This window comes from Parus major, chromosome 14 (assembly GCF_001522545.3).
Source record: "Parus major isolate Abel chromosome 14, Parus_major1.1, whole genome shotgun sequence".
Lineage (NCBI taxonomy): Eukaryota > Metazoa > Chordata > Aves > Passeriformes > Paridae > Parus > Parus major.
Window position 1 is genome coordinate 11,126,665 of NC_031783.1, and position 27,866 is coordinate 11,154,530.

Below are 27,866 nucleotides of genomic sequence, written 5' to 3' on the forward strand. Positions count from 1 at the left end.
CATGAAATTTGCCGAGCATCATTATCTGCCTCTCTTTAAAATCAGAGTGAAAGCACAAAATTAATTCAGCCTTCATCCAGAAATGGACATAAGGACAAAAGCAGCCATCTAGGACTCATTTCCTTAAAAAAAGGCAAGAATATCTTTCCCATTATACAACTGTTGATTCTTTTACCAAGGCTTGTATTTCAACTAAGTGATTCTCACAGAGCAAAAAAGAAAACAGGTAGAATTTTATTTGACAATGTTTCTTTTATTCCCTCTGCACTGGGTGTTCCCCCTTTGCGGTACAGCACAGCTACAGAGCTTGGCATCTGCTGCTCCTCAGGACACATGTGCAAAGCCAAGCCCTTTCCCAAATAAATGACCCACCCAACACGATAAAAGTAGCACTTCTCTCCTATGTTGAGACAATTGCTCTCGTCTCACCACTGTCTATATGGACTTGCAAACCTGTCCCAGTAACAAAACCCACAAACGTTCTACACAGTAGAGAAAAATTCATGAAATTCCTCAGGACGTCCAAAACCACCACAAAGACATTCCATCATTTTCATTTCTAGTCCTTTTAAATAGGTGGTGATGAGTCATGGACTCAAGATCATTTCCTTGAATCCAGATGGCACAACTTCACCACACTTGGCAACTTCGGATCACTTCTCGTAGAGCCTGTATTCCTTCCATGGTCTTGTCCTTTAAAGCCATGGCGAGGAGAACAGGTTTGTTCCCAGCTTCCTGCGACACGAATGCCACCAGGTTTTTGGCACAAACATGAACGAGGGGCTGAAAAGCAAAGGGATACAGATGCACATTCCTACAGATGGGAGAGCCCTGCTGCAGGAGTTAGGAGAGGAAGAGTCCCGGAGTGACACAGAGAACCTGTTGATCCTGGACTCAGTCTGAACTCGATACTTGCTGAGCAGTTCCAACGTGGTCAGCAAAGGCAAGCCATGGGATAGGGAACTTTAGAAAGCACTTTCTCAACCAGCTTAAAAGAGAAGAGTTTGGTACCAAGAGTGTGCCAGCCACCCACACTACCCTGAAACAACTTTTCTGGAGCTGTACTTGAATTGAGTACAGTACTGTCTGGAAAACTTGGAAACTCAGTATGCATAATCTTCCCTTCCATAATCCTCCCACCTGAACTATGGCACCAGTGTTAAATTATATGAAACACTGTGGATCCAAATGCTTTTATTTCCTTCACGGCCAGGTTTCCAAAGCATTTTGCAAGTACAGTTTTTTTGTTTAAAAACTTGTTCTGAAGAGGGGATGCTCCACTGACAAGCTCTGGAAAAAAGCTGTTATTTTTGTAATTCCTAGAGACCCCCCAAATGGTGTTATACACACAGTTTTTGTATGTCTGGTGTTATAGACATGTTGCTTTTTACTTTAATAGAATAATGAAAACCAGAAATAATCATGAGGCTGAAGGAAGCAAAAAAAAGGATATAACCTTTTCCATGAGGTTTCTTTAGCACGAAAAGATCAGAACAGCAATGACTATTTTACCTGGAAGACACCTACAACAACATCTAGTCCAACTGCCTGATCAACTCAGAGCTGACCAGGTTAGAATATTATTCAGAGGATTGTCCAAATGGCTCTTAAACACTGACAGGCTCAGAGCATCAACCACCTCAAGTCTGTTCCAGTGTCTGACCACCCTCTTGGTGAAGAGGTGTTTTCTAATGTACAGTCTCAACCTCACCCAGCACAGCTTCGAACCACCCAGCTTGGTTTCATTTACACCCACAGATGTCTATCTGTCAGAAGGATGAGATTGCTTGATTTTAGTTGCTGTTTGGTGTGTAACATCCCAAAGAAGGGTGTTAACAGTGACAAACAGGAAAGCAGCAAACTAGTGAGTCTTTTATTGAAGTTTAAAGATCAGTTAAGTTAGCTAAAATTATTTAAAAATAGAATGGAACAAAATAAACATAGCACTTCCTGTTTCTAAATAAAACACAAAATAAGCTTGGGAGTAGAGGTGGTCAGCAATAGCAGATATCAAAGCAGAGAAAGCATATCTCCCATTCAAAATGGGAATGCTATTGCTCAAGAGAAAGAACTCCATAAGGGGAAATCCTGATAGAATCAGGAACTTGTGTTGCTACATCTTTTCTAGTTAAAGCTTGCAAGTAATATGTGATAACTTCAACCCTAATGGAAAGCCTCACAATCTTGTAGTTCTGTAACGTTCTCTTTTAATGTTTGACCATGCTTTGTGAAACATATTTGCTTCTGCTTTCTCTCTAGCTTTGTGAAATGGTCGATTAAAACCTCATTTTGTTGAAGCAAAACAAATTAAACTTTATCAAGGGAAGGTGCTGGCAGGCAAACTTGGGAGTGGGCAACTAAAGTCCATTATGGGGATGGCATAGACTGGGGAGGATAGGGGTGGGAAAACAGACCTGAAAAATAAAACATATTCATTGGAACAGAAACTGAAAAAGGTTATCAATGGCGGCATATTTAATCTTGCAACCCTTAAATCAACAGAGCTTATCAAACTTTCCATAAACATGCAGAAGCAACCCATATCCTGCAGGACACAAAACAACAGATCGCCAAAACGTTCATGGTTAAACTTTTATGTCCAAGAGCAGACCAGTGCACATACTTTTCTGATGAGCCCCTCTTTCCTCATTTTAAAATTAATCTTATCACTGTTCAAACACTGCTTAACTGCTGTGATTCATCAACTCCCTGGCAACTTGCACGGCCCCACCTACTACATTTCCCCCTTATCCTTGCTGCCTCTGCGCTTCGCATCCGCTCTCACCTCATCCTTGCCCAGCAGCACCTTCGTGGTGAGCGAGGGCCTGCCCACGTTGTCAGCGATGGTGTTGGGGTCCACGTAGACGATGGTGCCCATCTTGCCGTACTGTGTGACCACCACGAGGACCGAGTTGGAGAAGGCCGTGCACACCACCTCGGTCGGCACCCCGTGCACCACCGCCTCTCGCTGCTTGGACGTCACGATGGGACCCGCTTCCATCGCTTCCGACAAAGAACAAAACGACAACAGCATAACCAGCGTTAGATTAAAAACGTGCGCTGCGGGCTACAAAAAGACCGAATCTTTCCCATAATTTGAAATACCCACGGTTAAGTTAATTTCAGTGCAAACCCGCACCCCTGACTGGGGGGCACTTCGCAGCCCCGCAGCGATGGCATCACTGCCCCCGCATGGCCCCGCTGCCTCTGACAGGGGCCCCACTAACGAGGGGGAAACCTCCGGCCCTACTTTCCACCCCGGCTCCACCAGGCTTTTCCTGAGAGAGAAATTGAGACAGCGAGACAGCCATCCCCCATCCCGCCGGGCCGCGGCCCTCACCGCCCCTACCCTTGCCAGCCCCGCCGCGCCGCCGCTCTCCGCCCAGGCCCGCCCCACCGTGGCGGAAGCGGCGCCTTTCTTTTCCCTTCCCTTCCCTCCTCCCTCCCTCCCGCACCCGGCGGGAGGCGATGGCGCAGGGCTGCCCTGACGGCCTGTCCCCTCCCCTTCCCTCAGAGCCGCCGCCATTACCCGCGCGCGGTACGGCGCCATCTCCGCCCCCTCCAGCTCTCCTCACGGTCCCTGGCCGGCCCCGGGCGGAGCTGGCCCAGCCGGGCCCTTCCCCGGGAATGAACCCCTTCTCCGGGGATTAACCCCTTCTCCGGGGATTAACCCCTTCTCCGGGGATGAACCTCTTTCCTGGGATGCACCCCTTCCCCCGGTGCGCTGTCCATGCCCGGTTTCTCCCCGTTTCACGCCGAGTTTCAGGGCAGGACCCCCTGCGCCATGAGGGGGTGGCATGTGAGGGGACAGGTGACTCTGGGGGCCCTAGAAGGGCTGTGAATATTGTTTATCCCTCCGTTTCCCCACGGGATATGTTTGCTCCCACTACTGAGTGGTGTTGTGCCACACTGTAAGTTCCTGAGTGTGCTTTCCCATCTTAATAGAAGCGGCTTATGAAGGGGGCATGTGTAAAGGACGCAACTTTTTACATACGCAGACAGAGATAGGACAAAGTGAATGCTTTTAAACCCAAAGAGAATAAATTATATTGGCTATTAGGAAGAACTTCCCTATGAGGGTGGTGAGGCCCTGGCACAGGGTGCCCAGAGGAGCTGTGGCTGCCCCATCCCTGGAAGTGTCCAAGGCCAGGTGGGACAGGGCTCAGAGCAACCGGGGATAGTGGAAGGTGTCCCTGTCCACAGCAGGGTGAAATGAGATGATCTTTAATGGCCTTTCCAACCCAAACCATTCTGTCTTTCTATGAAAACAAGGCTGGTTTTGGTCACGGAAGTGGCCTTGCCATTAGCCAAGCGAGTGTTGGCAGATGCCCAATGTAGCTGTACTGGGGGATAAAATAAAGACATCTGTGTGAGGAGACTGTGCCAGGTGCAAACATTAATTTCTATTAATTATATCCAGTTAATACAGTGTTAATTTTTTCCTTTGAAATTCTGGTGCTCATGAATAAAAATTTTGTATTCTAATTAAAAATCCCTGAAAAATGGCATTTCCCAGAAGTCTGCAGCCTCCCAGACTCCTGCAATTGCTGCATCTAAAATACAGTCAAAACCCACATTCCCATGTTTTATCTCTACCAGCATCCTCACCACATCCCAAATATCCTGGCCATGGTACAGCAATAGCTACCTGACCTGTGGGTTGTCTGTTCAGGTAACATCTCTGAAGGACCTCATGAATACTTCTTTTGTTTGTTTTGCATTAAAAGTTTTACCAAAAGTTGACTACAGGAGGAGCACATAGACTTTGTGCTGAGAATCCTTTAAGGTACCGTTAGAGAGCAGCAGAGGTCCATGGAAAAACTTTTAATTCAGCAGGTTATTTTTGTGGTTAATTCAAACAGAGAGACTCAATACCTTTTTGGTACTCTTTGCAGTCTGGCAAATAGTCTGTTTTCCAGCACTGAATAAACAGCATTCTTCTTTCTTGCTTACCACAATCACTCGAGGCTTTGCCTGTTTGACAGAGATAATAGCAGCTATTGTCAGTAAAACCTCCTGACTCATAAAGAAGTTTATTCCTGCTCTGCTTTCTCCAGAGAGTTACTTTACTTCAGGACACAAAGGGCTGGATTCTTCCTGGCGTCCTTGCCAGACTTAATTTTATTTTTTACATGACAGGAGAACAAAGGAAGTCCACTGTAGTTCAGATTTACATGGAAACACTATTCTTTGCTGTTTTACATTAGTTTGGGACAAATGAAAAGTTGTCTTTCACAGTTTCAGTCAATTGGATGTCTCATTTTGGCATGTAGCTGAGGTGGGATATAGCAAGCTGAAGTAACTGAACACTGAATCCTCATCACTGAAAGTGAATACATTGAAGAAATTAACTGAGAAGACTCCTGTTGTCTCTGTGACTGAGGCAGGGGATGGGGATTTGAGAATCCACACCAGGACAGGTAATGGGACCTTTCCTGAGGGAGTCTGACTGCCTGTCATCTGCTTCCCAGCATTTCTGTCTGAGTTCTGCATCCATACTCATACTCCTGATTTCTATAACACTGTTCCTCCATAGATCCCTGATCACATTGCAAACATTATTACCTTTAGCTTCATAAACTGTCTTTTATCATAATAGATTGTTAATATAACCCATTTTACAGTTTGAGTGAAATAAAGAATCAAAGACCGGTAGCAGTTTCAGAGCCATCAAATCCTCAGCTGGAGATTTCACAGGATTTCAAGATCTCTTCTTCCATTCCCATGCACTCGCTTCCAAAGAAGCATAAGTTGTGGATGTCACTATCTCAGTTATAAAAGAAAATCAACGACTGTGCAGCCCCATACTTTGACAAGCAAAACTACTCCTAATATTGTAGCTTAATACCTTTATTATTATTTATTCAAGCAGTTTTGTATGCTTTTCTATTTAAACTGCTTAAACTGTCTCTATGTGTGTAGACTGGAAGGAGGCTGCTTTTATATTAGTCTTTGCATTTATCTGAACTGATTTTATAAGAACAAATGTGTAAGATCCACAAAGCATCAGAAATTTTCCCACTACTCTTGAACATAGACACACAGTGTTTCAGGACACCCATTAATAATCCCTGCTCTGGGGAGTGCCTCACTATCAAAGTGCTGGGTTGGTTTATTAGTTTACAGGTTATTACTTCTGTAGTTTAGATTTCTCTCTTGTATCTTTTATGATGCAGAATATAGACTGTGAGCTGGAACCTCAGGTGCAGCTGGACTCTGGGCTGCACAGCCAAGGAGAGAGGAAAGGAATTAGTTTGCTCCCTGATGCAGGAGCTGCTTGGGAATTATTCTGACCCTTGCTATAAATCAGGTACATGAAGTGGAGCTGCCTGTGAGTACATTCCTCGGGCCAGACAATATCAGAACGCTCCTCTTCCCCTTATTACTGTCACAGCGAGGTCGGGGGTGTGGGTGGTGCGGGGTTGTGTGAGGGCTCTCTCTATGGGGCCATTGTAAAAGGAGAGTAGAAAGAACTGCAGAAATTCACCTCCTGGATTTCTTCTTTCAGGCCATCCCCACTACATTTAATTAGCCTGGAAGAGACTGTGTTCAGAAAATAATAGTGAATCAAGGCCCTGGGGGAGGCAGGGAGAGGAGCGCACCTGGGGCTGTTTAGCCCCAGCAGTTGGGTCTCCTTGGCTGGCGCTCTGCAGTCAGCAGAGAGAGGCTTTGGCTTTTGGTGGAGAGTGGAAACACGGCTTTAAACCCGACTGTCAGGAGTCACCCCTGCTGCACCTGGAGTTGGTTGGTTTATCTCTGGGATTCTGGAGCTCCTCCTGGTATAGGGATGTATACAACCTCAGCCCAGCTGCTTCTGCACATGAGCAGAAATGGGACATCAGGTGTGCAGAGGAGCCTGTGCAGTGAGCCACTGAGGAGTTCAGATGTGTCCAGGATTAGGTGATACCTGAACAGCATCTCACAGTTAAAGCTCTGAGGCTCTTAGTTTATGTGCTCATATTTTTAAGAAGATGAGGGGATTCTGGCTCTTTTGTGCATTGGTCTCTTTTCTGTGCTCCCTAGGATAACAGGATTATCAGTTCTTAGTCTGAGAGACAATTCAAAGAGGTTTGCTTTGTTGTGAAGTTGTCCCCATAGTTCTTATTGTATGGAACATCTCTTTATTTCATTGATTGTGTGAGAGGAAGGCTCAGCCAATCCACCAGGCATTGCAGAACCACTCCAACCTATTTTGTTGTTGATGAAGTTTTGTTTTTTTTTCCCAGCGTAGAATTCAGCCAGCAAAAAACACAGTCTTAGAAGAAAAAACAAGCATAACACTTAAACCCAAATTGTTCCCTTTCTGAGTGAGCTGCACTGAGCTGTACATCTGAAACAGAAGTGCTGGATGTGTTTACAAGCCTGGGACTGTCAGGCCATGCTATTGTTTTGGTTTCTTGCACTTGCAGCTTAGTAAGGAAGCAATATGGGAATGTTCATTAATGTTTGTGTCAATAGTAACAGCCCACATATGGGCACTAGCAGATTTTCCTGAGAAAGCTCAATGCACAGGGTAGGATTTAAAAACATGGCAGTAAGCCAGCATGCCCTGGCTGGGCCTGGAAACATCTAGGTAGCAATTTGACTGGTGGAAGTTTTTTTTAGTCAGATTTAGCGACCTATAAATAGAGGAGTACTCCAGCCCTTGTAGGACTTTTTATGCTGTGTCATTGGTGTTTTCTGAGCTGCTCTGCAGGCTAGGGGAAGAGAATTAAAGATCCATGGGGCTGAGAGGAGAAAGGAGCAACCTTGATCCTGGGGGAGAATTTTGGGAAGGGGTTCCTGCTGAAATTGCAGAGCCTGGCAAGAGTGAATCAAGTCACACCTGCAGAAAGACTTTGCTGAAAACAGTTTCTGGGGTGCTCAATCTCAAACAGCAGTAGTTTTCATATATTCAGTACCCTTAAAACCAGCCCATCTTAAATTTCTTTGCAAAAATTTATCCAGAAATTATTTCAACAACAACTAAAATGAAAATGACATTCTGGAAATGGGTGAGATACACTTCCAGAAACACTCCAGACTACCTAAGAGCACTAAAAGAGCTCTAGCTACCTAAAAGAGTCAGGATTACATCATGCAACCAACCTGGTGCTGTCTGATGATAATTTTATCCTCGATATTTATCATGAGATAACAGCTGGCTGTTCTGGGCACTGTAGGCAGGGGGTATGGAACAGACAGAGTCATCACGAGGCAAGATTGAGTTTGAGTACTGTTTACATAATTTTCATTTGTCAAATAACAGCCCTTCATAGATCACAACCATGACAGCGCCTGTGGATGGTATCATCCATCAGAAGATCTACTCTGTGAGCAGCAGAAGCTTTGTACTGCTGCAGTGGCCAAAGGAATTATTTCCATGGATCAGTAAAGACAGCAGCAATTGCCTTAAAGCTCACTACAGTTTATGCAGGAGATTTTCAGGTGCTTGTGGTGGTCTGTCAGATGGAAGACAACATGCAAATGGAGTGGATTGTACAGTAATTTTTTACTGTGGCATAGCTTCTAAGAGTAAAACTCATAGCTCTCTGCTCCTGAGAAGTGTGAAAGCACAGAAAATAACTCCATGGCTCTTGCAGAAGTAACGAGAATGTCAGAGTATTAGTATGATGCTAATAGTATAGTCAGTCCTATAAATCACTTAATTGTGACAGCAAATTAAATAGTGTTGTTGTCTAGAATTCATCCACAGTTAAAATGATATATCTTGATGAGACAAATGCCTTCTGTGCTGCCAGTAATAAATTAGATCCTCTTTCAAGTGAGAAAACAATTAAAAACTTGGTTGAAAAGGGCATACTTTCTCTGTGGCCACTGATCCCTCAAACTCTGGAAATAATAAAGTGGTTCTAATAGTTGTTCATTGTTACACAGTTGAAAGAGGAAAAATCCATTGCCTCATTATGTTCAAGACAGTTATGAAATTACATTGGGAATATTTGAAAATGTAAGAGGCATCTAATCAAATGGTTTCAACTTTGACAATGTGTCATCATTTGCAGTTCATAATGCTGCTGTTAACTTTTGGAGATATCAGTCAGTGCACACAGTGGAAAATGAGAATAAATATTTACCTTGCATTTATATACTGCATAAATAAGAGCAAAGTACACAGTAGAGAAGTCATGATTCCATTTTGAGGGTTGTGTAACAGAAGTTTCAGAATTACAGGAGGTATTAATTTTGCAACACTCAAATATGTGGAAGCAGTCAGGCAGTTCACAACAAAATGGGCAACAATGCCTTGCCAATGAAACAATGCCAAAATGATTTCTGGGTATTATGAATTTCTTCTGAATATTAGGTGAAGATTGGCCTCAACTGATTTTTAAGTTCTTTATAGGTGTCAAAGATATGGAAGATGGTGGAAATGCCTGGAAATGTCTCTTTCATGATACATTGACTTTGTTTGCCATCTAGTCAAAATTACCACCCTCTTCTGGTGCCTCAGTTTAGCACATGAAGCTGAAGTTATGCTGTAAGCCACAGTAAATAATCCAAGTCAGACTTGCAAAAGGCATTCCATGGCAAGGCAGGTGTCCTTTAGTGGGCTATAGTGACTCTCAGATTTCTGTCTTCATCTGCCTGTACTGAGCAGACTCACTAAAAAGGTGTGAGATTTTAGAAAATTTGGAGCTCTGTTGAAGGACTTACCTATGACAGAAGATTGGAAATACATTTATGAAGAATATTGAGGTCTGAAAGATTTTGTGAGGCGTGTGCATGTACTGCAAGAATTTGTTTTTAGAAGAGTTTCTACTCCTGGTTAACTCCATTTCAGAAAACTTGTAGAGTTTACTACATCTTCTCCTGTGTCTAGAGAGTAATCAAATAAATATGTCCTCTTGGAAGCAGATTTAATATTTCAAAGGCCTACAACATACTGAGTCTGTTAAAGTTGAAGTTCAAAGTTAATTTTAACTGACCACATAAATTCTTTTATGAATCAACATAAAAAGAAACAAGTACTGAAATTGTTTGTTAGTGCCATTCTAAGTAATGAACTGAAGTTTGTGATAATATAATTGTGCTTTTGATGGACTGTACAAATGTACTCTTAGAAGAAAATACAATTATATACCGGGGAAAATGGCATTAAAATGGAGTATTGTCCCTTATTTCATAGGTGCTTATCTCCCATTTCTGCACAAGAAACACGATAATTAAGAAAGGCAGATATGCTATTAACTTTTTAAGTTTCATCCTGGAAATGAGGTTGGAATATTCCATGAGGAAATCAATGTCATTTTCCTACTCTCTTCTGTCTCAGTAAGAAATATTCCGCCTAAATCCTTCTTTGCTCTGCATTTGCAATTCTTCTTCTGTATCTGTAGGTGACTCTAGGCTGAGCTCATGTTTTTGTTCTCAACTTAATGTGAGCCTCCTTTTCTAACCCTTCCAAGAGCATTTTGGAACTAGTTTGCCCTGAAACCCTGAGATCTGAGAACACTGGAGGATTAGGTTTAAACTTGTTAAACTGAATTAACACTCCTGCCACATGATTATGGCCTGTGCCAGTCCTTCTAATCTTGTTCAGAGTTTAGGATAATTTGTTTAGTAGGGCTGATCAGCTGGAGGTTAATTCAATTGGACTTTGGTTATTTATTCATGCCCGGATTTGTGAAGTGTCACAGCAGATACATGAGGTCTCTGTTACAGTTATGAGATGGCTTCATTAGTGTGACGGAGAGTCCATCTGGGTGACTTCCTTTCCTCAGTGCAATAACTGGCTGTCAGGGCTCTCTCCAGTGGAAAAAACTCCTTATGTAACATCTCCCTTTCATTTGTGTCACAAGTATATTGATTACAGCTTAAAAGGCACCTCTCTGTTCTGATTGCTGGGGTTGCCAATAAACTTTCTCAGAGATGTCAGTAGTATTCCAGCTCTACATTTTTAACCAATACCAGAATTTAAAAGAAAAGAATCCAAGTGTTTTAAAAGCCATTTTTTATTAATTATGTGTTTTCATGCTGGATTTTGGTCCTCCTCACTTCAAAGTCCACTTTCTTCCTGATAGAGGTGCTGCCAGTGCTGGGTGGTCAGTCTTTTGCACTGTCCAGAATTAACTACCCTGAAATGGAAGACAAAAAGGAAGATGAAAATTCCATCCTATTGAAACCTCTGGAGGAATTTAGGTTGGCAGAATGTTGTTACTTGAACTGGAATGTGGCCAGGACACCAGGATTAATGTTAGCACAGAATGCCATTTGATTGCAAGTGTTCAGATAACCTTGGATGAAAGTCTTAACTGAAAAGAGGCTCTTCTAACAGAAAAGGGCTCCCTGATGTTGGCTGGGACTTTGGTTCAGGGTTGACTCAGAGAATTTTTGCTCTTTACTTCAGCAGTTTTTGAATGGGACAGCTCTTAAATGGTAACAGATCTCCCCTACACAGCCTGCAGCTCAGCAGATTATTTCCCAGAGAGAATTCCATGCCATAGACTGATGTCTCTTTTTAGAGATGTTTCCTGATATATCATGCAAACAGTACAAACAGGAGTTTGACAGGAGACTTGATAGGGGAAGGTCCTGAAGATTAGAAGGCAGGACAAATGTTCAGTGTTAAGAAGGCACTGGAACGACCTGAGCATCTAGAGCCACGTAAATGTGGAGTAGTTATTTATATCATGGAATTGCTCCTGAGCAAGTGAAACCATCATTTGCCTCATTCTTATTTTATTCTCCTCTCTGGTTGTTTCTACTGTCAGTCCTCTGACTTGGGCTTGGGCTGGCTTGGGCTGGCAAAACCAGGTGGTTTCCAGCTAAAGCTTTGATAATTAAGAGCGGTGTTAATCAAAATTTCTTCTCTTTTTCTCTCTCTCTTTTTTTTTAATTAAATTGTATATATGTGCTGAGGAACAACCATTAGCTTCCAGGGAGTGAGAAATGTTCCCACATGCTTGGCCATCTTCAGAAAACCCTGTCACAGTTACAGACCATGAAATATGGTTTCCAACAGAACAATGTTCCCCAAACCAGCTGGGACCAGCATTAAAACTCAGCATACTTTGCAGAAGTTTATTTGCTGTTGCTTTGGAAGCCACATTAGAGATTTGGAGATGAGTTTCTGCTTTTCTACACAACAATACAACACAGATCCCACAGCATCAGCTCCCACAGAGAAGCTGGAGACAGCAGGACTGATGTGTCTATATCCATCCTTGTCCCCAAACCTGCTGCTGGAGGGGATGGCTCTTGCACTGGTCCTGGGTCCCACATGCCTGCACAGGGGAAAGGAAGGCGTCCAGGGAGGATGCTGAGGCAACTTGCCATGAATTATGAAAGGGGCTGTATCTGCAAAAGCCAGTGTGTGTTCCCAAGGGGCTGTATCCCTGTCTGGAGGAGAAAGAGAAGTGTGCAGCTCTGTCTCTGGGCACTCTCCTGACACTACAACTCCTTCTTTCCAATAAGGCAGGAGCTCCATGCAACAGGAGCAATCCTTACAGGGCTGTGTGCCAGCTGCATGGGTGGGTAAGCTGTATGTGAGCATGAGACTTGCTTTGCTGTTTGTTTTTGAGGGCAAAACATGTTACTGATGTTATGTGGCATGAATGTGACCTAAACTTTTTTAAGAGGAGCTATTTTCCATGCTACCCAAGCTCCACTGATGTTTTCCCTTGTTTTCCATAAGAAACCACTGATTTTCACTTTTCCTCCAGCTCAGTCTTCCCATTCCTTTCCTGAAGCACTGAGAACTTGTATATGAGCCAAGATATGATTCCTTTAAGAATATACTTAATTTAATATTCCTTTTCCAGCCTTCATTATTTTTCATTTATAGGTTAAGCAGCACCTGAGATTCTCAGTGCTTTCCCTAACTTTGTTTTGACTAGTTAAACTTTTAAATTAAACATTTTTATTCCCCTCTCCTTCAGTTTGAGGGTTATTGTATAATTTTACATTAAAAAAAAAAAAGACCAGCAAACAGAGAAGTAGTCACAGATACATTTTGCTGAGAAGAGATAGATGACATAAAGGATTGAACATACTATCCCACAGATATCCCTGCACCTGACAAAATAGGCCAAACTCATTCTTTATGTGGCTCCACCAGGGATGAACAAACCTCAGGGGCCGTAAGGAAGATTACAGGCTGACTTTTGTTTCATCTAATATGTGCTTGATATGCGAGAGTAGGCTGAAATCTGCAATCAGCTCCACAAGTGTAATTGACTCTGAGTCAGGAGAAGTGACACCTGCAGGATGAAGAAGGGCATTCATTCAGTTCTGTTCAGGTCTGTACCAGCCTACTTGTATGGACAGAGTTCAGCATGTACTGTCCTGGGCAGAGGGATCACACAATCACACTCCAACAATCAACTCCTGGGTGTATTTCTGCTACGTGCTGGAGATCTGAATGCTCTGCTGACAAGTGCATGAGCACACCCCCTCTTACCTCCATATCTGCTCTGTATGTGCACAGCTGCCAACAGCAACATGTTGGATTTACCAGTATGAATGGGGCAAAACGTGTTGTGTGACCTTCATGTGGGGCTGCCTTTCCTTCTCAGAGATCACAGCTGTCTTTGGGACATCAGTGTCAGTCCAACAAGTCCCCCCTTACGGCAGGCAAAGGTGATACAGCTGTGCAGGGTCTGTGGTGCTGTGCATCTCACAGCCCTGCTCCCCATGCCCAGCATTAATAACAAGACTTGGTACAAAAGACTAAAGGTCTCAAAAACAGCACATGAAGAGAGAAGGAGAGACCAATGCACATCGCCATTGCCTTAAAAGGAAGCATAAGAGGCAAGAATTCCTAGGTGATCTCTTCATGTTATCACCAGGAATGGTCCTTTTGGGAATGGTGCCATGAAGAGCTTTTGAGAAAATGTTGTTAAAGGAGTTTTTTGCTGGAAATGTTATTTCGACAGATCAGGCCATATTGTTTTGATCACTCCCTTTTCAAAAGTACTTTTAGGTTACAGTGTTCTGCTTTGATGATTTTTCAAACAAAGTTGCAGTCATTTCACTTCATGTCGATATTTTTATCCACATTTTATCTTACATGGGAAAAGCGAGCAAAAGAAAACATTTGATTGACCCAAGCTACCTGCAGGATACGCTTTAAAATAGTTCTTCCTTTTTCCCTGTTTGGGTGAAAATCTTAGGATGTCTCACATTTTGGAGAAAGGACAACACACTCTGATGAGGGCATGTGGTACCTAGGCCAAGGTGCTAAACCAGGACTGGTACTGAATCACTCTCTGGTGCATCTGAAAGCAGATGGGTTTTGTGTTTGTCTACACAGTGATCCCATGTTTCAGTCATGCCACCATGTGAGCACTGTCCCTGGGGAAAGATGGGCTCAGTGCTTGGCAGGAAGGCTTTCAGGACCATGTGCTGCAGATATACACCTTCTGAAACACAGCCCAGGGCTCCTTGGGGGGATCAGCAGGGATTAGCCTTCAAGGAGTGCCCTTGATGGGTGACTTCAATGGAGAAAGCAGCACATCTTGCTGGGGGGAGAAAACAGGTTTGGCAGGTGGCCTTTGTGCAAGACAAGTGCATGGCAGTCCTCCTTTAGAGGAGGGAAATGTGATGTGGTGACAGGTAGAAGGATTAGACCCAGTCCAGCCCCTTTGGACTTCCAGTCAAGGCTGGAGTTCCATGTTCCTTTCCTATATAAAGCAGGAAACACCCAGTATTTCTCCATACTTTGAGGAATTCTCACCCAAATCCCCTGTGTGTACATACATGTATAAAATCATGATAACAAGAAAGCAATAGAATAAAACTACTATGAAAGTGAGATCCTCCAGAGAGAGTGATGCAAAATATGTATCCAATAAAACTTTTCTGATGATATCCATAAATACAGAACTGAAGTGCTGGCCCTGCTATCCTCTTCAGTACTATTCCACCAGAAATGTGTAGCTCACATCCTGAGTCATCCCCAAGGAGAGCAATAGATGTTATACACTGGAAATAGTTTAATTTCTAACTGGCCCAAGCACAGTTCATCCCTCTTTCATCAGGCGAGAGGAAGATGAAGAATTTTAATATCTCCTGGTGAGATCATGAGACCTCTGAGTCTCTAGGCTTATTCATTGCAGTCAGTGCATTTTGCCAGTTCCATGCAGGAAACTGAGGGTGTGGGAGAAGTTGAGCTCCCAGACTCCCCTGCAAGGGTAAGAGTCTGATGATGCTTGTGTAGAAAGTTTTCTGTTTGCTCTGTGCAGGACCACGATATTTTCAGATGAGGGAGACTCTTTTTTAGGTTCGTGAGTTTATTGCAAGGTACTCTAATGCCTTTATTTCCAGAGGCAGGGATGATAGATTCCCACTTGAATAAACAGGTCTTTAGACAGATGTGTTTGGGGGGATCTAACACTTCATTTACCGTGGGAGACTGTAGCTTGCTACATCCATTCCTTGCTTCATCCCAGCCTGTAAGCTGAGGTAGGGAGCTCACAGCCTCTGCTGTCCCCTCCAAAATAGCTGTCCTAGCATACAGAGAGGGTTGGCTCCCAGGAACCTGCCCTCACCCCACTTTGATGCCCTGGAAATAAGTTTCCCTGGGAATAAGTGACTGATGGCTGCAGGATTACAGGATGAGATCTTTGGAACAGATCCAGATTGCTTTATAGTAGAGTTGAAAGGCAAGAAGGATCTTTCAGACATCCTACAGCTCCAAGGTGGCTTTGCTTTGAACATAAACAAGAAATACATTTTCAGAGCACTTGGAATCCACAAGTGAAAAGGGAAAAAAACATGAGGAAATCAAATGTCTGAATTACTAACTCATCAGAAGCCAGTAGGGATTGTGGTAATACAAGCTACATTATATTGTCAATTTGTATTGTACATTGGGAACAACAACAGTCATGTTATTTTGAAATTAAGAGTAACCTGGAGGGGGAAAATAAACTAACAGTATGCCACATAGTTGAGAGGGAGAGAGAATTTGTACTTGGCAATAATCAATAGTCATGTATGTCCTGTAATTGACTAAGCCCAGTCTTCCTCCGGGATGTGACAGTGACAACTGAACTCCTCTTCCCGCTTGATGGATTTGGTTGTGCTGCAACTGTAAATAGAGAGTGCACCAAAAATGGCTTTGGTTTGTCCTCAGCACCTGAGCACCAACTCTGCTGGGTCCCAAATATCAGCCAGGCAGGACAGGGGCACCTGTCTTGCCTGAGACAGTTGCAGGTCACAGCTGAGGATGTATCACCCATCTATCTCCTCATGCCCTCGGCATTCAGCTTCAGTCATGTAGAACAAGCATCTCCTGAAGAATCAAATGGTCAGTTCTGGTGGCTTTCTCAACAATTTGATCCTTGTCTTATCTCCTAAAATATTTTATAAATATTCTGCTGCCAGAGGCACTGAGTGGGTTGGTTGATCAGCGTGACCCAGTGCTTGGGGATCCACAGCTGAAGTGTGTATTGTTCCTTTGGAGTCTGAGGTCCTTGCTTATATGTGCAAATCTGCAGTGGTTGTTTGATTCATGGTGGAAATTGCAAGGACCCAGGGCTGTCATCTGGCATGTGGCCAGGGCAGAGCCCAGGCTCCTTTTTTCTCACATCTCCATGTCTTGGCACTTCCTAACTTGTATTACTTCCTCTGTCCCTCTGCTGTGGCTGGAGGCACATCCAGTTCAAATGAAAGGCTTCCCTTTTCCCTCTTGAAATTGCTGCTTGTGTTGCCGACTCAAGCTCTTCACTTGGTTTGCACTGGGGGATGAGTCAAAGCCCTGGCCTATTCATATTTCACATCATGTGCACGTTAATTGGTGCTTTACAACCCAGGAACTTCCTAAGGAAGCACAGATTTGGTCTCTTAACAGTTTTACTACAAACACATTTCGCCCCCTTCCTTTTCCATCTTTGTCATAGATAAGATTCATTTTTTTCTGGACATGAATCCATTGCCTGAGGTTTCTCAAATCTCTGCTCTGGGACAGTGAATTCTTATCTCTGAGGCAGAGTGGGAAAGGAAAAGTAGCACATGAGGGGAACTATGACTCATGCAGAAATTGAAATGATGAAGAAGATGCTGCTATTACAAAGACCCAGAGGTGTTCAAAGACCTACTGGTGAAAAGGCAAAAGCCTGGGCTTTTCAGTCTTGAAAGCTTCTGCATATTGAAGCTTTGAGCACCAGATGAGGGTTGCAGACTCGGGAGCTCTCTGCTTGCCTGCTAAGTCCTTTCCATGTCAGCAGCAGTGCAGAGGAGCCAAGAGCTCGGCTGCAGGCTTTGCACGGCCGATTAAAGATCTGATTTCAGCCTGATCAATGGAAGATCTGTTAAAACTTGAAATGGTGCTGCCTTCTTCTTTGCAACAGGAGCTTTAATTTACTTTTTTCTCCCGTCTGAAGGGGCTGAATCTGAATGGAAGGAAATAAGGAGAAATCATGCCTGATCTTTCTATTCCAGTGCATGAGCTGAAGGAGGCACCTATGTGTCTGTCATCCTGAAAAGCTCCTTGTTTTGATGGAGCCTTAATGGATTTTTCAAAAGACTCTTTGAGTGCCTCACCCAGCTCTATTGGAAACAGTTCTGTTTTGAAGCTGGCACCATGCCATGTCTATTTATATTCAATATTGCCTTCAAAAATAGCATCACTTCTATCTTTTCCCAATATTCAGGGCAGTGTTAGTACATAGGATGATGAGCTGGCCTTGACTCCCTTGTGCAAACAGGGGAACCCAGACAAGCTCCTCTCCTCAAGGATGGGTGCAATTCTAAAATTCCTTTGCCACACAGATAGCATTTTAGACATCACATAAGGGAGGAAGGACCTGTAGACTAACAGAAAAGTTTACAGCTCTTGAGATGGAGACTCCTCAGCATCCCAAAGTTATCTGCTCCAGACCCTGTAAACAGTGCTCCGTGTCTAACCTGATTTGCTCTCACTGCAATTTAAACCCATGTCATCTTGTCCTGCCTGCTGCAGCTGTGCAGGACAGCCTGTTCCCTTCCTCAGAAAGTTATCTTTTAAAGGCCTTAAGGACTGGATAGTTAAGCTGAGGGGGAGACAAGGTTAACATCTTCTCTCTGCTGCTTGTTAAGCTATGCAAGGAGAGGAACCATTCCTCATTCAGAGCTGCAGGAGAGACCATTACCCTGTAACTACCATTATCCCTGTTCCTTTCTGGAGGAAAAGCCATGCCTCCATTCATTCCTACCCTGGATGTGAATAGTTTGTGCCTCCTGCTGAGATGCAGTGCCTGGCTGTTGTCCCCAGTTTGCATTTCACCTCAATATTTGGGGCTGTTTCATCCAACTTGTCTAAATCATTTTGAATTCTAACCTTGTCCCCAAAGTGTCCTTGCCATCCCTCCCCAATCACTCTTGTCTGCATGCATAATAACCCTGCTCCTTCATCCCTCACTGTGTCTTCCAGGCAAACAAAAATGGAGCAAACACAGGAGAACATGCAGCCCAGCTGTCCATCCAGTCTGGGAGCCATTGGTTGCAGCAGATCTGCAGGGATCTGCCATCCCATTTTATGCATGCCTGGGGCCACATTCCTTTCACTGCATGCTCAGTGGTTTCAGGGTCACTGAAACAATGGGGCAGAGTCTTGTCACCCCACAGTTTGGTTGTGATGCAGCACCATTACATCATCACGTGGCTGTGGAGGTGGCAAGGCAAGCAGAGGACCTTTTCCCAGGAAGACCTCCCCTCCTCTGTAGCAGTTGGCTGCAGGATGAGTAAGGTGCCCAGTCATGTTGTGACTCCCAAGAAATCCATTATCAAAAGCATTTTTTCTCTTTGAAGTATCCTCAACTCAGTGAGCATGCAGCCTTATCTCTCCCTGTGCCAAATTCTCCTTAATGAGGTTTATCCAGCTTTTCCAGCATGGCTTAACATTGTCCATCCAGTCCGGCCAGAAAGGATCCTTTATTTTGCTAACATAATTAAAAGCAATAAGCGCCCCATGGTGTGCAGCGATAATGGTATTGATGCTGTAATGCCCCACAGACAGAGCCTGGGATTTAGAGAAAGTTTCATCCTGTGTGCAGCGTTAGCAATTTCCCCAGCTCCCTTCCTGAACAATTTCTCTTCCTATTTCACATCCTATGCTGGAATTTTGCCTCATGCCGTTTACATTAAAAATGCATTATACATGTGTTGAAAACATTGAGTTCTATGTTGCTGGCAAGGAAGGATGCTGTTGTGTTTAAGAAGCACTCTCTTATATTATTATCACTTTTGTTTAATTTAGTAGGATTATTTTCTCTAATTCCAAAGCTGGGAAAAGACTCCTGTAAATATTCTTCCCACTAGCCAATTTTTGTATCATCCAAACCCATGTATAAGCTGACTTGCTTATGAAATGCCACATCACCAATGCTGATTAAAATGCTGATTTCCCTCTGTTAGCTTTCTCCTGTGCTTTGGATCAAAAATATACAAAGAAAAGGTAATGTCATTTAAAAGAGCTCTAAAGGGCTTGCTGCAGCACGGGGGAGCTGGGATTTATGCTAGCAACAGAGCAGTGCTAGGCTGGGGAGATACTGAGGTTTCTAAACTCCACAGAAGAGTCACATGGACTGAGAAAAGTGAGACTGAACAACTCTGCACCTGTAGGGACTGGATGTTCAAATGTCCTTTACCATCCTCCATAAATAACCCTCAGAGGGATTTTCTATAGGTCTCACTGCTGTCATATCTAAGCACCTTACTGTGCAAACAGAGTGTGTCAGGGAGGGGAGTTAAACCCCTGTCTCTGAGCCCCAGAGCTTTAACTACATGGACATTTCTAGTCTTTGTAATATAACTTGATCCTGGTAAACCAGAGGCCTAAAATGAGATGTAATGAGGGGGAATAGATGGAAATGGTGAGTGTGGGTTGAAAGCAGAGTACACAGATTTAATGAGGTATGAGAGAGAAGAGAAGAGAAGAGAAGAGAAGAGAAGAGAAGAGAAGAGAAGAGAAGAGAAGANGCTGAGCAATTCCTCGGGCTCACATCCCGTGACATCAGGGAGCACAGAGCTCCTCCAACCCAGAGGGGAAAGTAAAGGAGTTTAAACAGCTCTCTGGAGCATTACAAGGCAGAATGAGGAAGGAAATAGATTAATTTTAATTCTCAAACACCTCAAATTGTACTTACAGGTTTTTTTTTTTCCCAGACAGTTTTTCTAATTACACCCAGCAAAGGTCAGCAGCAGACAAGCAGGAGCTTCCCTCTATTCCTCAGTTTAAAAAATCGGGGTAGGCATTCCTCACCCTTATATTTTTATTTTTTTTCTGGTGAACAAAAGAGTTTAATTCAGAGCGAAAAGCCTTTAACACTCCACACGATGTGCTAAAGACAAAGAACTAATGATAACACTTCCAGGCACCAGTAGCCTTTTTTCTCCTCACTTCTCTTGCTGTTGAAGCTGAACTTTGCCAATTAGGTTTAATAGCAATTATTCGGACTGCTGTGTTTGACATGTGATGAAAAAAAAAGTATATTTCCCTCTAACAAAAATAGAGCCCTACTGCATTTGAAAATAGAATGAATAAGATATCTATTCTTCAGTTATTTCTGCTCTGATATACATAACCATAGGCAGCATAAAGAAGGAAGAATGACTGCATTGAAGCCTGAGTGACAGATGAATACTCAGTGATTAAAAAAGCACTTAAGAGACAGTTACATCAGGAACTTTGAGGAAAATTTGCCCAAAGGCAAAGGTTTCCAGCCAGATCCAAACCTCTGTAAAACCGATTTCCTGAGGGCATGCTTTGGGAGAAACCTGGAACCGCAGCAGTTCTTGGTGCTTTCATTTATGTTGGAGAAATCTCAAAAATTGGGGGTAAAAGATCTGTTTGCACCAAGGCTGGGGGGTGTTTTTTTAAGTGCTTCATTTTGATTTTGAGTTTTAGGCCAAGCATGTGACACAAAACCTGGAGAAAATCATCCCAGCAGACAGATCAAGGCAGCCATGGCTCCTCACCGACCCCTGAGCGTGAGCCCAGGAAAGGGAGAGAATTTTGCATCATTTGTGGTTTATTCTTCTGCCTCAACATTAAAAAGGGTCTGAGGGGTTCTTTTGGCTGGATCTGAGGGAGCAGGAGCTTCTCCCAGCATCAGCCTCTGCCTGAAATGGGTGGTGGGAATGAAGAGAAGAGAAGAGAAGAGAAGAGAAGAGAAGAGAAGAGAAGAGAAGAGAAGAGAAGAGAAGAGAAGAGAAGAGAAGAGAAGAGAAGAGAACCGAGGAAGGGAAGGGAGGGAAGGAAGGGAAGGAAGGAAAAGATCCTGTGGCAGGTCATGTACCACTTGGAGGTTTTGTATGTAAGACCCAAGATCTGTTTGCATTGTCCAGCACAGAGGAATCCCAGCTTTGGGCATGTCAATAAGGGACCAGCATGGGAAGTTGCAGGGAGGAGTTACAGGACAAAATATTAAGGAAATTAAATCAGTAGAGGAAAGTAGGGGATATTCAGGCTAAGATATAAGGGTGTAAGGAGCCCTGCCTGAAGGAAGGAAATACATGATTTTGCTTAATTAGTGACTGACAAAACTGTACCTTGTGGCCATGAGCTGAAAGAGAGAGAGGAAAAAAAAAGCCCATTTACATAACTGAAAACCCACTTTTCAGCAGTGAGGCTGGCTGGGGTTTGGGCCCTGCACTGGAACTGGGCAGGACATCACTCAGTGCACAGCACACGTGTCCCCAGTGCAGGCAGGAGGGGCTGTGGCAGTAGCTGGCGGATGCTGTGGGTAGGATTTGTATTTGTTGCCACATTTTGCAGGGTGGTGGAGGATTGGATGTGGGCATGAGGAAAGCTCTCAGGGGGCAAGTGACAGCTGTTCAATGGCAGCTGGCAGGAGCGTGTTGGGAAGCCCAAGCAGAGCCACGTGTCTGCACATGGGAGCTGGGACAGAACTGCCACGTGTCTGAGACTGGCCAGGGAATGGGGTCCCTTCCTCCTGGGACAAAAGGCAGAGTTTGGGATGACTTCCCTCAGCTGAGACATTCAGTTTGTCTCATTCCAAACCCATCATTCCCAGCAGCACGAGGCTATCCGAGACCAGCACGAGCTGTTGGTGATCCCTCAGCCTTCAGGAACACAATAATGTCTGTTAGATCTTCTTAAGCATTCACCAGGTCACTGCTTTATCCTTGAGGGAAATAACCTTGTGCTGAACAGTTTGATTGTCTAGTGATAATATAACAGGAGAAAACCTATTAAATGTTGGCCTGGAAGGGTCCTTTGGGTTTGGAATAACTTCTCTTTTTCTTTCCTTTTCCCCTTTCCCGTTCCCTTTCCTTTTTCTTTCTTTTCTGTTTTTTTCATCTCTCCATTTTCACCCTTCCTTCCCATTTCTTTCCCCTTTTTTCCTTTCACCCCAGACCAGAAATGATCAACAGCAATAAAATTTGCTCCATTGGTCAGAGCTAATAATACCAAGGATGTGGGTTTGATCCCTATGTGGGCCATTCACTTAGGAGCTGGACCTGATGATCCTTGTGAGTTCCTTCCAACTCCATCATTTCTGTGATTCTGAAATGAAAGCAGGGAAGCCAGACGTGTGTTCTGTTTCCCTACTCTCCCAAAGGCTGGCTGTCCCTCATGTCTCCCTCAGAAAAAATCCCTACCAAACATTTGAGGAGTTTCCCTGCATTTGTGTAATGATCTCTTTCTTCTGTTCCTTGCTTGAGAAACCTACACAGCAGGACTGTCCTGGATTGTTTCCCACTCTCTGTGCAGCAGCAGCTGGCCAACAAGAGCTGGCTGAGATCACCAGGCTCCTGAGGCCAGGCTCTGCAAAGACAATAACATCCCATCCAGACAATGCCTTGGCCAAGGTAACACCTGGATCAGCTGTGGCTGATCTCTCCCTCACTTCAGCAGAAGCTTCCTTGTCACAGTAGCACATGGCACTTCAAGGGGAGAGCCTCAGGGCTTCTCTCCTGGCACTGCTGAGACACTGGTGGCCTGTCAGAAACAGCAGGAGAGGGACACAGTGGACTCTAGAGTGCATCTCCCATGCAGATGTCACTCTGAGCATTTACTATTAATTTTAAAAGGAGAAAAGAACAAGAAGCCTGTTCATTCATCTCCTAGGTAAACATCCCACAGAGAAGCAGTGTTGGCAATGTTCCTTTCCCCTGGGAGCTGGAGACAGGCAGTTTTGAGGCCCATACAGCTGTTAAAGCAAGCACTTGCCCTGCTAACAGCAATGCCAGGAGGCATTTCCTCCTGCAGTTGTGTTTGGGCATTGGGCACACCAAGTAATTCTCTCCAAGGAGTGAAGAGTGTGAGCAAGGCCCTCACAGCACTGAAATGAAGGTGTTTGTGAGCTTATGGGCTGTGATAGAAACTGGTGCAATCTGTGCTGGGAAAATGTCACTGCAGAGAGCACAGATCATTCTATAAGGAAATGGCCTTAAAGTGGTTTTGTAAAGAGATGATTCCCCAAATCAACTAATCTTCTGTGTCCCTGATTGTTCATGGGTATTTGCCCATCTTCCAGGGCAGTGAGAGGTGCCCGTTACCCTCTGCAATTAGTACCCTGGCTTAATTGACTTTAGCATTTTCCCAGGTTCCTCAGAGATGAATGGCTCCATCTGCTCACCCAGGACAAGGGCAGCTCTCCCTGAGATGCAGTTACAGAGGAGAAGCAGATGTGAAGCAAACCTGACACTCTTAGCACATGTGAGAGAGAGCTTTAAGGCTGCTGTCAAGGCGTGAGAGGCTCCTGGGGCTGTGCCATGGCCATGACCTGCACCTGCATTGATCTCAATCATCCTGTCTGCTCTGGCAGGGATGTAGGGGGATGTTGTGCCAGCCCCTCTGCCTGCTCAGCCCATATTTGAGCTTCAGGGGCAGAAGCACTGGAGTTTGCTCTCTGCTTGTGTAACTGCATCCTTCACGTCTCAGTGGCTTGGTTGGGGTCTGGGCAGGCGCACGTGAGCTGAGCTGTGTTTGCTGCTGGAGCCTTGAGGGGAACTGGGAACATCCATGCATGTAAAGCCATCAGCTCCAGAGTGAAACCTCTGCCTGACCCAGTAATCATTGGCAGGGATGAGCAGAGAAACCACTCCTGACAGGCTTTGCCAACCTGGCTTTTTGCAAGGGATGCGTTCAGAGACCTTAAAAACCCAACAACTGGGCTTTGGCTTCAAATAAATCATTCTCTTGCCTTTGCTGTCATTAGAGGATGTGATAAAGCCACGCCCCTGGGTGCTGAGTCTTATTTCATCCCATGTAAATCTGCTAATATTCTATGCCTCAGATCCCCAGACTGTGCTGTCCCAGCCCCTGGTTTGGGCAACAGGGACACAATTCTGCATCTTGCCGAAGGCCCTGAGATGCTGCTTGGTTTTTTAAGGTTGGCTTTGTGCCTGCTTGGAGAGCCTGACCTTGCAGGAGGAGGTCTGCCAAGATGATCTCCAAATGCTTCTCCAAATGCCACACACACAGCCTGGCTAGGACTGAAGGAGGGACAGCAGGGCTGGGAAGAGATACTGACTCCAGAGCATCTGCATGACACCAAGGAAATGTGCTCCTGCCCACCATGCAGAGAGTGTTTCTCCTATGCAGAGGTCATGATGTGCCCCAGACCTTGGCCCCTTCCTTTCAGGGCAATTGCTGAGAAAGCTGTGGGGCACAGCAGGCAGTGTCACCCTTGGCTTGGGCACAGTGACATCCAGCAGAGCTGCTCTGTGTTGGCATCCTGTGGCCCATGTAACTGTCACGGTGTCCCAGTGTTTCAGGGTTCCCTGGTTTCCCTGGGCACAGAAATTGCTCAGCTTGGCCTCAGATGTCTCAGCTCTTGTCACTGAGTTCCACAAACCCTGTCAGTGTCAGTGCCCATGCTGCTGACTGGCTGCTGTAGTTGCTGTTTGCCGTACGTGCTTCTCCAGCAAGCCCGGGGTTGCTGGAAGCAGCAGAGTTCTTGGCTCTCATTCTGCTTCTCCCTGAAACCAAGAGACTTAACTTCAAAAGGAGCAGGCTTGGGGCTTGCTGGGGAGGATGCAGCAAGAACCTGGGAGCAGGTTCTTTAGCTGCTGGAGCTCTCATCCTGGTGCTTTTCCTTCCAGGTGCAAGAGGAGCATGGAGTGACCTGCAAACAGCCCCGTCTGCTCCAGCCTGTCCCTCTCTAACACCCTTGAGCAGCAACAGGATGGGGGATGCTCATAAACAATTCCCCTTGAGAACTAAGCTAACCAGCCACTGGATGTCATTATTGCTCCAAACCAATACATTAAAGAATCTATTCCAGACCTCCAAAAAAATGTCAGTTTTCAGTACTTAAAATGCTTAAAATGTGCTTCCCGAGGACACAAATCTGTTCACCTCTTCTCCTGCAGCTCTTGTGTTCCCCGGCACACCTTTGCATGGCTGGGGACAGAGTGCCTGGGGTTTGGCACAGGGAGGAGGCAATCCTGGGTGACCTCTCTGCCCTTCCCAGGAGCTCCTGTGCTACCTCCTCATCTGCGGGGATGACATCACGGCTGTTTCTGTAGCAACAGAAAGGGGCTCTGCAATTCCTGAGCAGGATTGAGCAGCAGGGTGATGTTCCCCAGCACCCCAGTGTCCTGTGGGTGCCCCTGCCACAGCCCTGGGCTGGCAAATCAGAGGGCTTTTGGCTGGTATCTGATCCAATAAATCAGGAGGGGAAAATTTAGTTCAGTTTCCCCATGCTTCGTCTTTCAGCTGGGAACCCCAGCTGTCTCACTAGACCTGAAATGAAATATTTTGCTTTAGGTTATTTGACCTGACACACACTTTTCCTGCCTTCTCCCTGCTTCACTTTAAAAATTAGGTCTGGTCTTAAAGAAAACTGTCCTTTGAAACCACAGTTAGAAATTTCATTTATAGAGGGCAACATCTTTCTTCCACCTTCTTTCCCCAGGGATTTTCATTGCAGTTTTCCCAAATTCAGCCTGATTTCACCGAAGATTTTGAATTCTCAGATTGTCCATTTCCTGGCTGGTTTGATATTCACTGAAAACATTTTACATGTGCCTGGTTCAGTGTGAGAGCTGATGGAAGTAGGGGGTCAGGGGTTCAGTTGATGCCTGACCCTCCTCTCCCCAAGCTACTCACAAGTCCTCTCCCATCACTCCCAGCAGAGCTGTGCCATCATAGCCTCCCATGAGCTCTGGGACAGACTTTTCCTGATGTACTGCGAAGTCTTGGGCATCCTGTTTGTTGTATGTTTGGTCAGGACTTTGTGGGGGAGTGGAGAACAACTGCAGAGGAGGGCTGGTGTTTGCACCGCAGTGCAGTAACGAGAGGAGTGGACAATCCCTGGGGAAATCCTGGCACGGTGCTTGCTGGGGAGAGCTTCCATAGAGCCTCACTGATCTCTACTCTTTCATCTTTATGTGCCTGCTTCTAAGTTGCCCTATTTCAGTTATATCCCTTTCATTGGCTTTTCTTCTTCCACCACAGCTGTAAAACAAGCCAGGGAAACATCAACTGCTGCAAGCCTGATGTGAAGAAATAATCCTGAAACAGCAGAGCAGGATGTACGTGGGCTGTGCCTCATCTCTAGCACTACCTCGGGTCCCACAAACAGCTCTGGCCAGCAGCAGCATCATCTGCTCCCACTGCAAACCATTGCAAGGAGCTGCATCCCAAGGGGACAAAAAGCACTCTGCTCATTCTTACTCTTAAACTCTTGCAGAGAAGAGCTTGGGACAGGCCTTGGGTGTGTGTGAGCAGAAAGGAAGTCATCTCAGCTTCACAAGAGCTCTCAGCATATGCCTGCACTCCCTGCTTGTTTTGACTTGTGTGGGAATCTTTGCAATCAAAATGATACGACAATTCCAATCACTGCTGATCGCTTTAGGCAGGTGTAATTCAAGCTCTGGCTGCAGATGGCTGTCATTTAATTAACAAGGAAAGAGCCAAAATTCTGTGTAAGACTGGGGAAGGCAAAGAGAAGAGCCTGAGGGGGACTTGTGATAATAGAGAGTGGAGGATGCCAGCAGAGTTACTCAGAGTTTATCAGTTCCCACAACCAGGTAACGCTGACATTCCCCACATCACAGGCAGCAAGGTGTTTAAGGCAAGCTGTGGTGGGCAACACAGTTATGCACTTACTTCAGTCCACGCCATGGGGAATGACTTGAGGACAACACCAAGGGTAACAAGTCTCAGTATTGTTACCAGCTCTAGGAACTCACAGGTTCTGAACATTTTTTTATTTCTGTTTCACCACTGTGATTTCATTCCTGACTCAAGCAGTGCTTGCTCTCAGCCCTCTGGGGCCCAGCTCAGCTGGGTAAAAATTGCTGCAGTTCTTTTGGCCACTGGACTGGTGCTGGCCCTCCAAGAGTGCAGAATTTGTCCCTGTCCTTCTCCCTCTCTAGCAACTGACTTGCCAGGGGTGGTATTTTTTGCGGTGGCTGTGTACCTTGTGTGCCTCTGCTTTCCACGCTTCCGACCCAGATTTCAATTTTCTACACCTAAAATTAAATTAATAGGTCCTGTTACTGCAGCAGGGGAAGTGGTGGGCAGTGGAAGAAATGCTTCAGTCCTGCATATCTTGGGCAAATTGAGCATGTTTTGAAATGGTTTTCAAGAACTCTTGTCCTGATAGTGCAATGCTTCACCTTCTGCAGCCCCTGGGGCAGATGGAGCTGTGGGATTGGGTCACACATCCACCCCCATCCTGGGGCAGATGGAGCTGTGGGATTGGGTCACACATCCACCCCCATCCTGGGGCAGATGGAGCTGTGGGATTGGGTCACACATCCACCCCCATCCTGGGGCAGATGGAGCTGTGGGATTGGGTCACACATCCACCCCCATCCTGGGGCAGATGGAGCTGTGGGATTGGGTCACACATCCACCCCCACCCCAGCACTGTGGGGATGCTGGTCCCACGTTCAGCCAGGAACACTGGTCACTGGAGCAGTGACCTCCCTTTGGGAGCCTCAAATGAGGGATCCAGGGAAAGACC

At 45.1% G+C, this 27,866-nt stretch overlaps 1 protein-coding gene across 7 annotated transcripts; it reads right to left on the bottom strand.

Annotated features, from left to right (window-relative positions):
* Positions 1 to 144: 144 nt before the first annotated feature.
* On the bottom strand, positions 145 to 3,608 carry PSMG3 (proteasome assembly chaperone 3). Of its 7 annotated transcripts, none has more exons than XM_015642831.3 (3): positions 3,350 to 3,453; positions 2,786 to 3,003; positions 145 to 783 (listed from the first exon to the last, which is right to left on the bottom strand). In XM_015642831.3, the coding sequence occupies exons 2-3, from the start codon at positions 2,999 to 3,001 to the stop codon at positions 631 to 633; spliced, it is 369 nt and encodes a 122-aa protein (XP_015498317.1). In that variant the 5' UTR covers positions 3,002 to 3,003; positions 3,350 to 3,453; the 3' UTR covers positions 145 to 630. The 7 variants fall into 7 exon arrangements, with proteins under 7 accessions (XP_015498317.1, XP_015498319.1, XP_015498318.1 ...); XM_015642833.2 differs by lacking the exon at positions 3,350 to 3,453 and adding an exon at positions 3,530 to 3,608 and having other exon boundaries at positions 212 to 783; XM_015642832.3 differs by lacking the exon at positions 3,350 to 3,453 and adding an exon at positions 3,140 to 3,338 and having other exon boundaries at positions 212 to 783.
* Between the last annotated feature and the right edge of the window lie 24,258 nt (positions 3,609 to 27,866).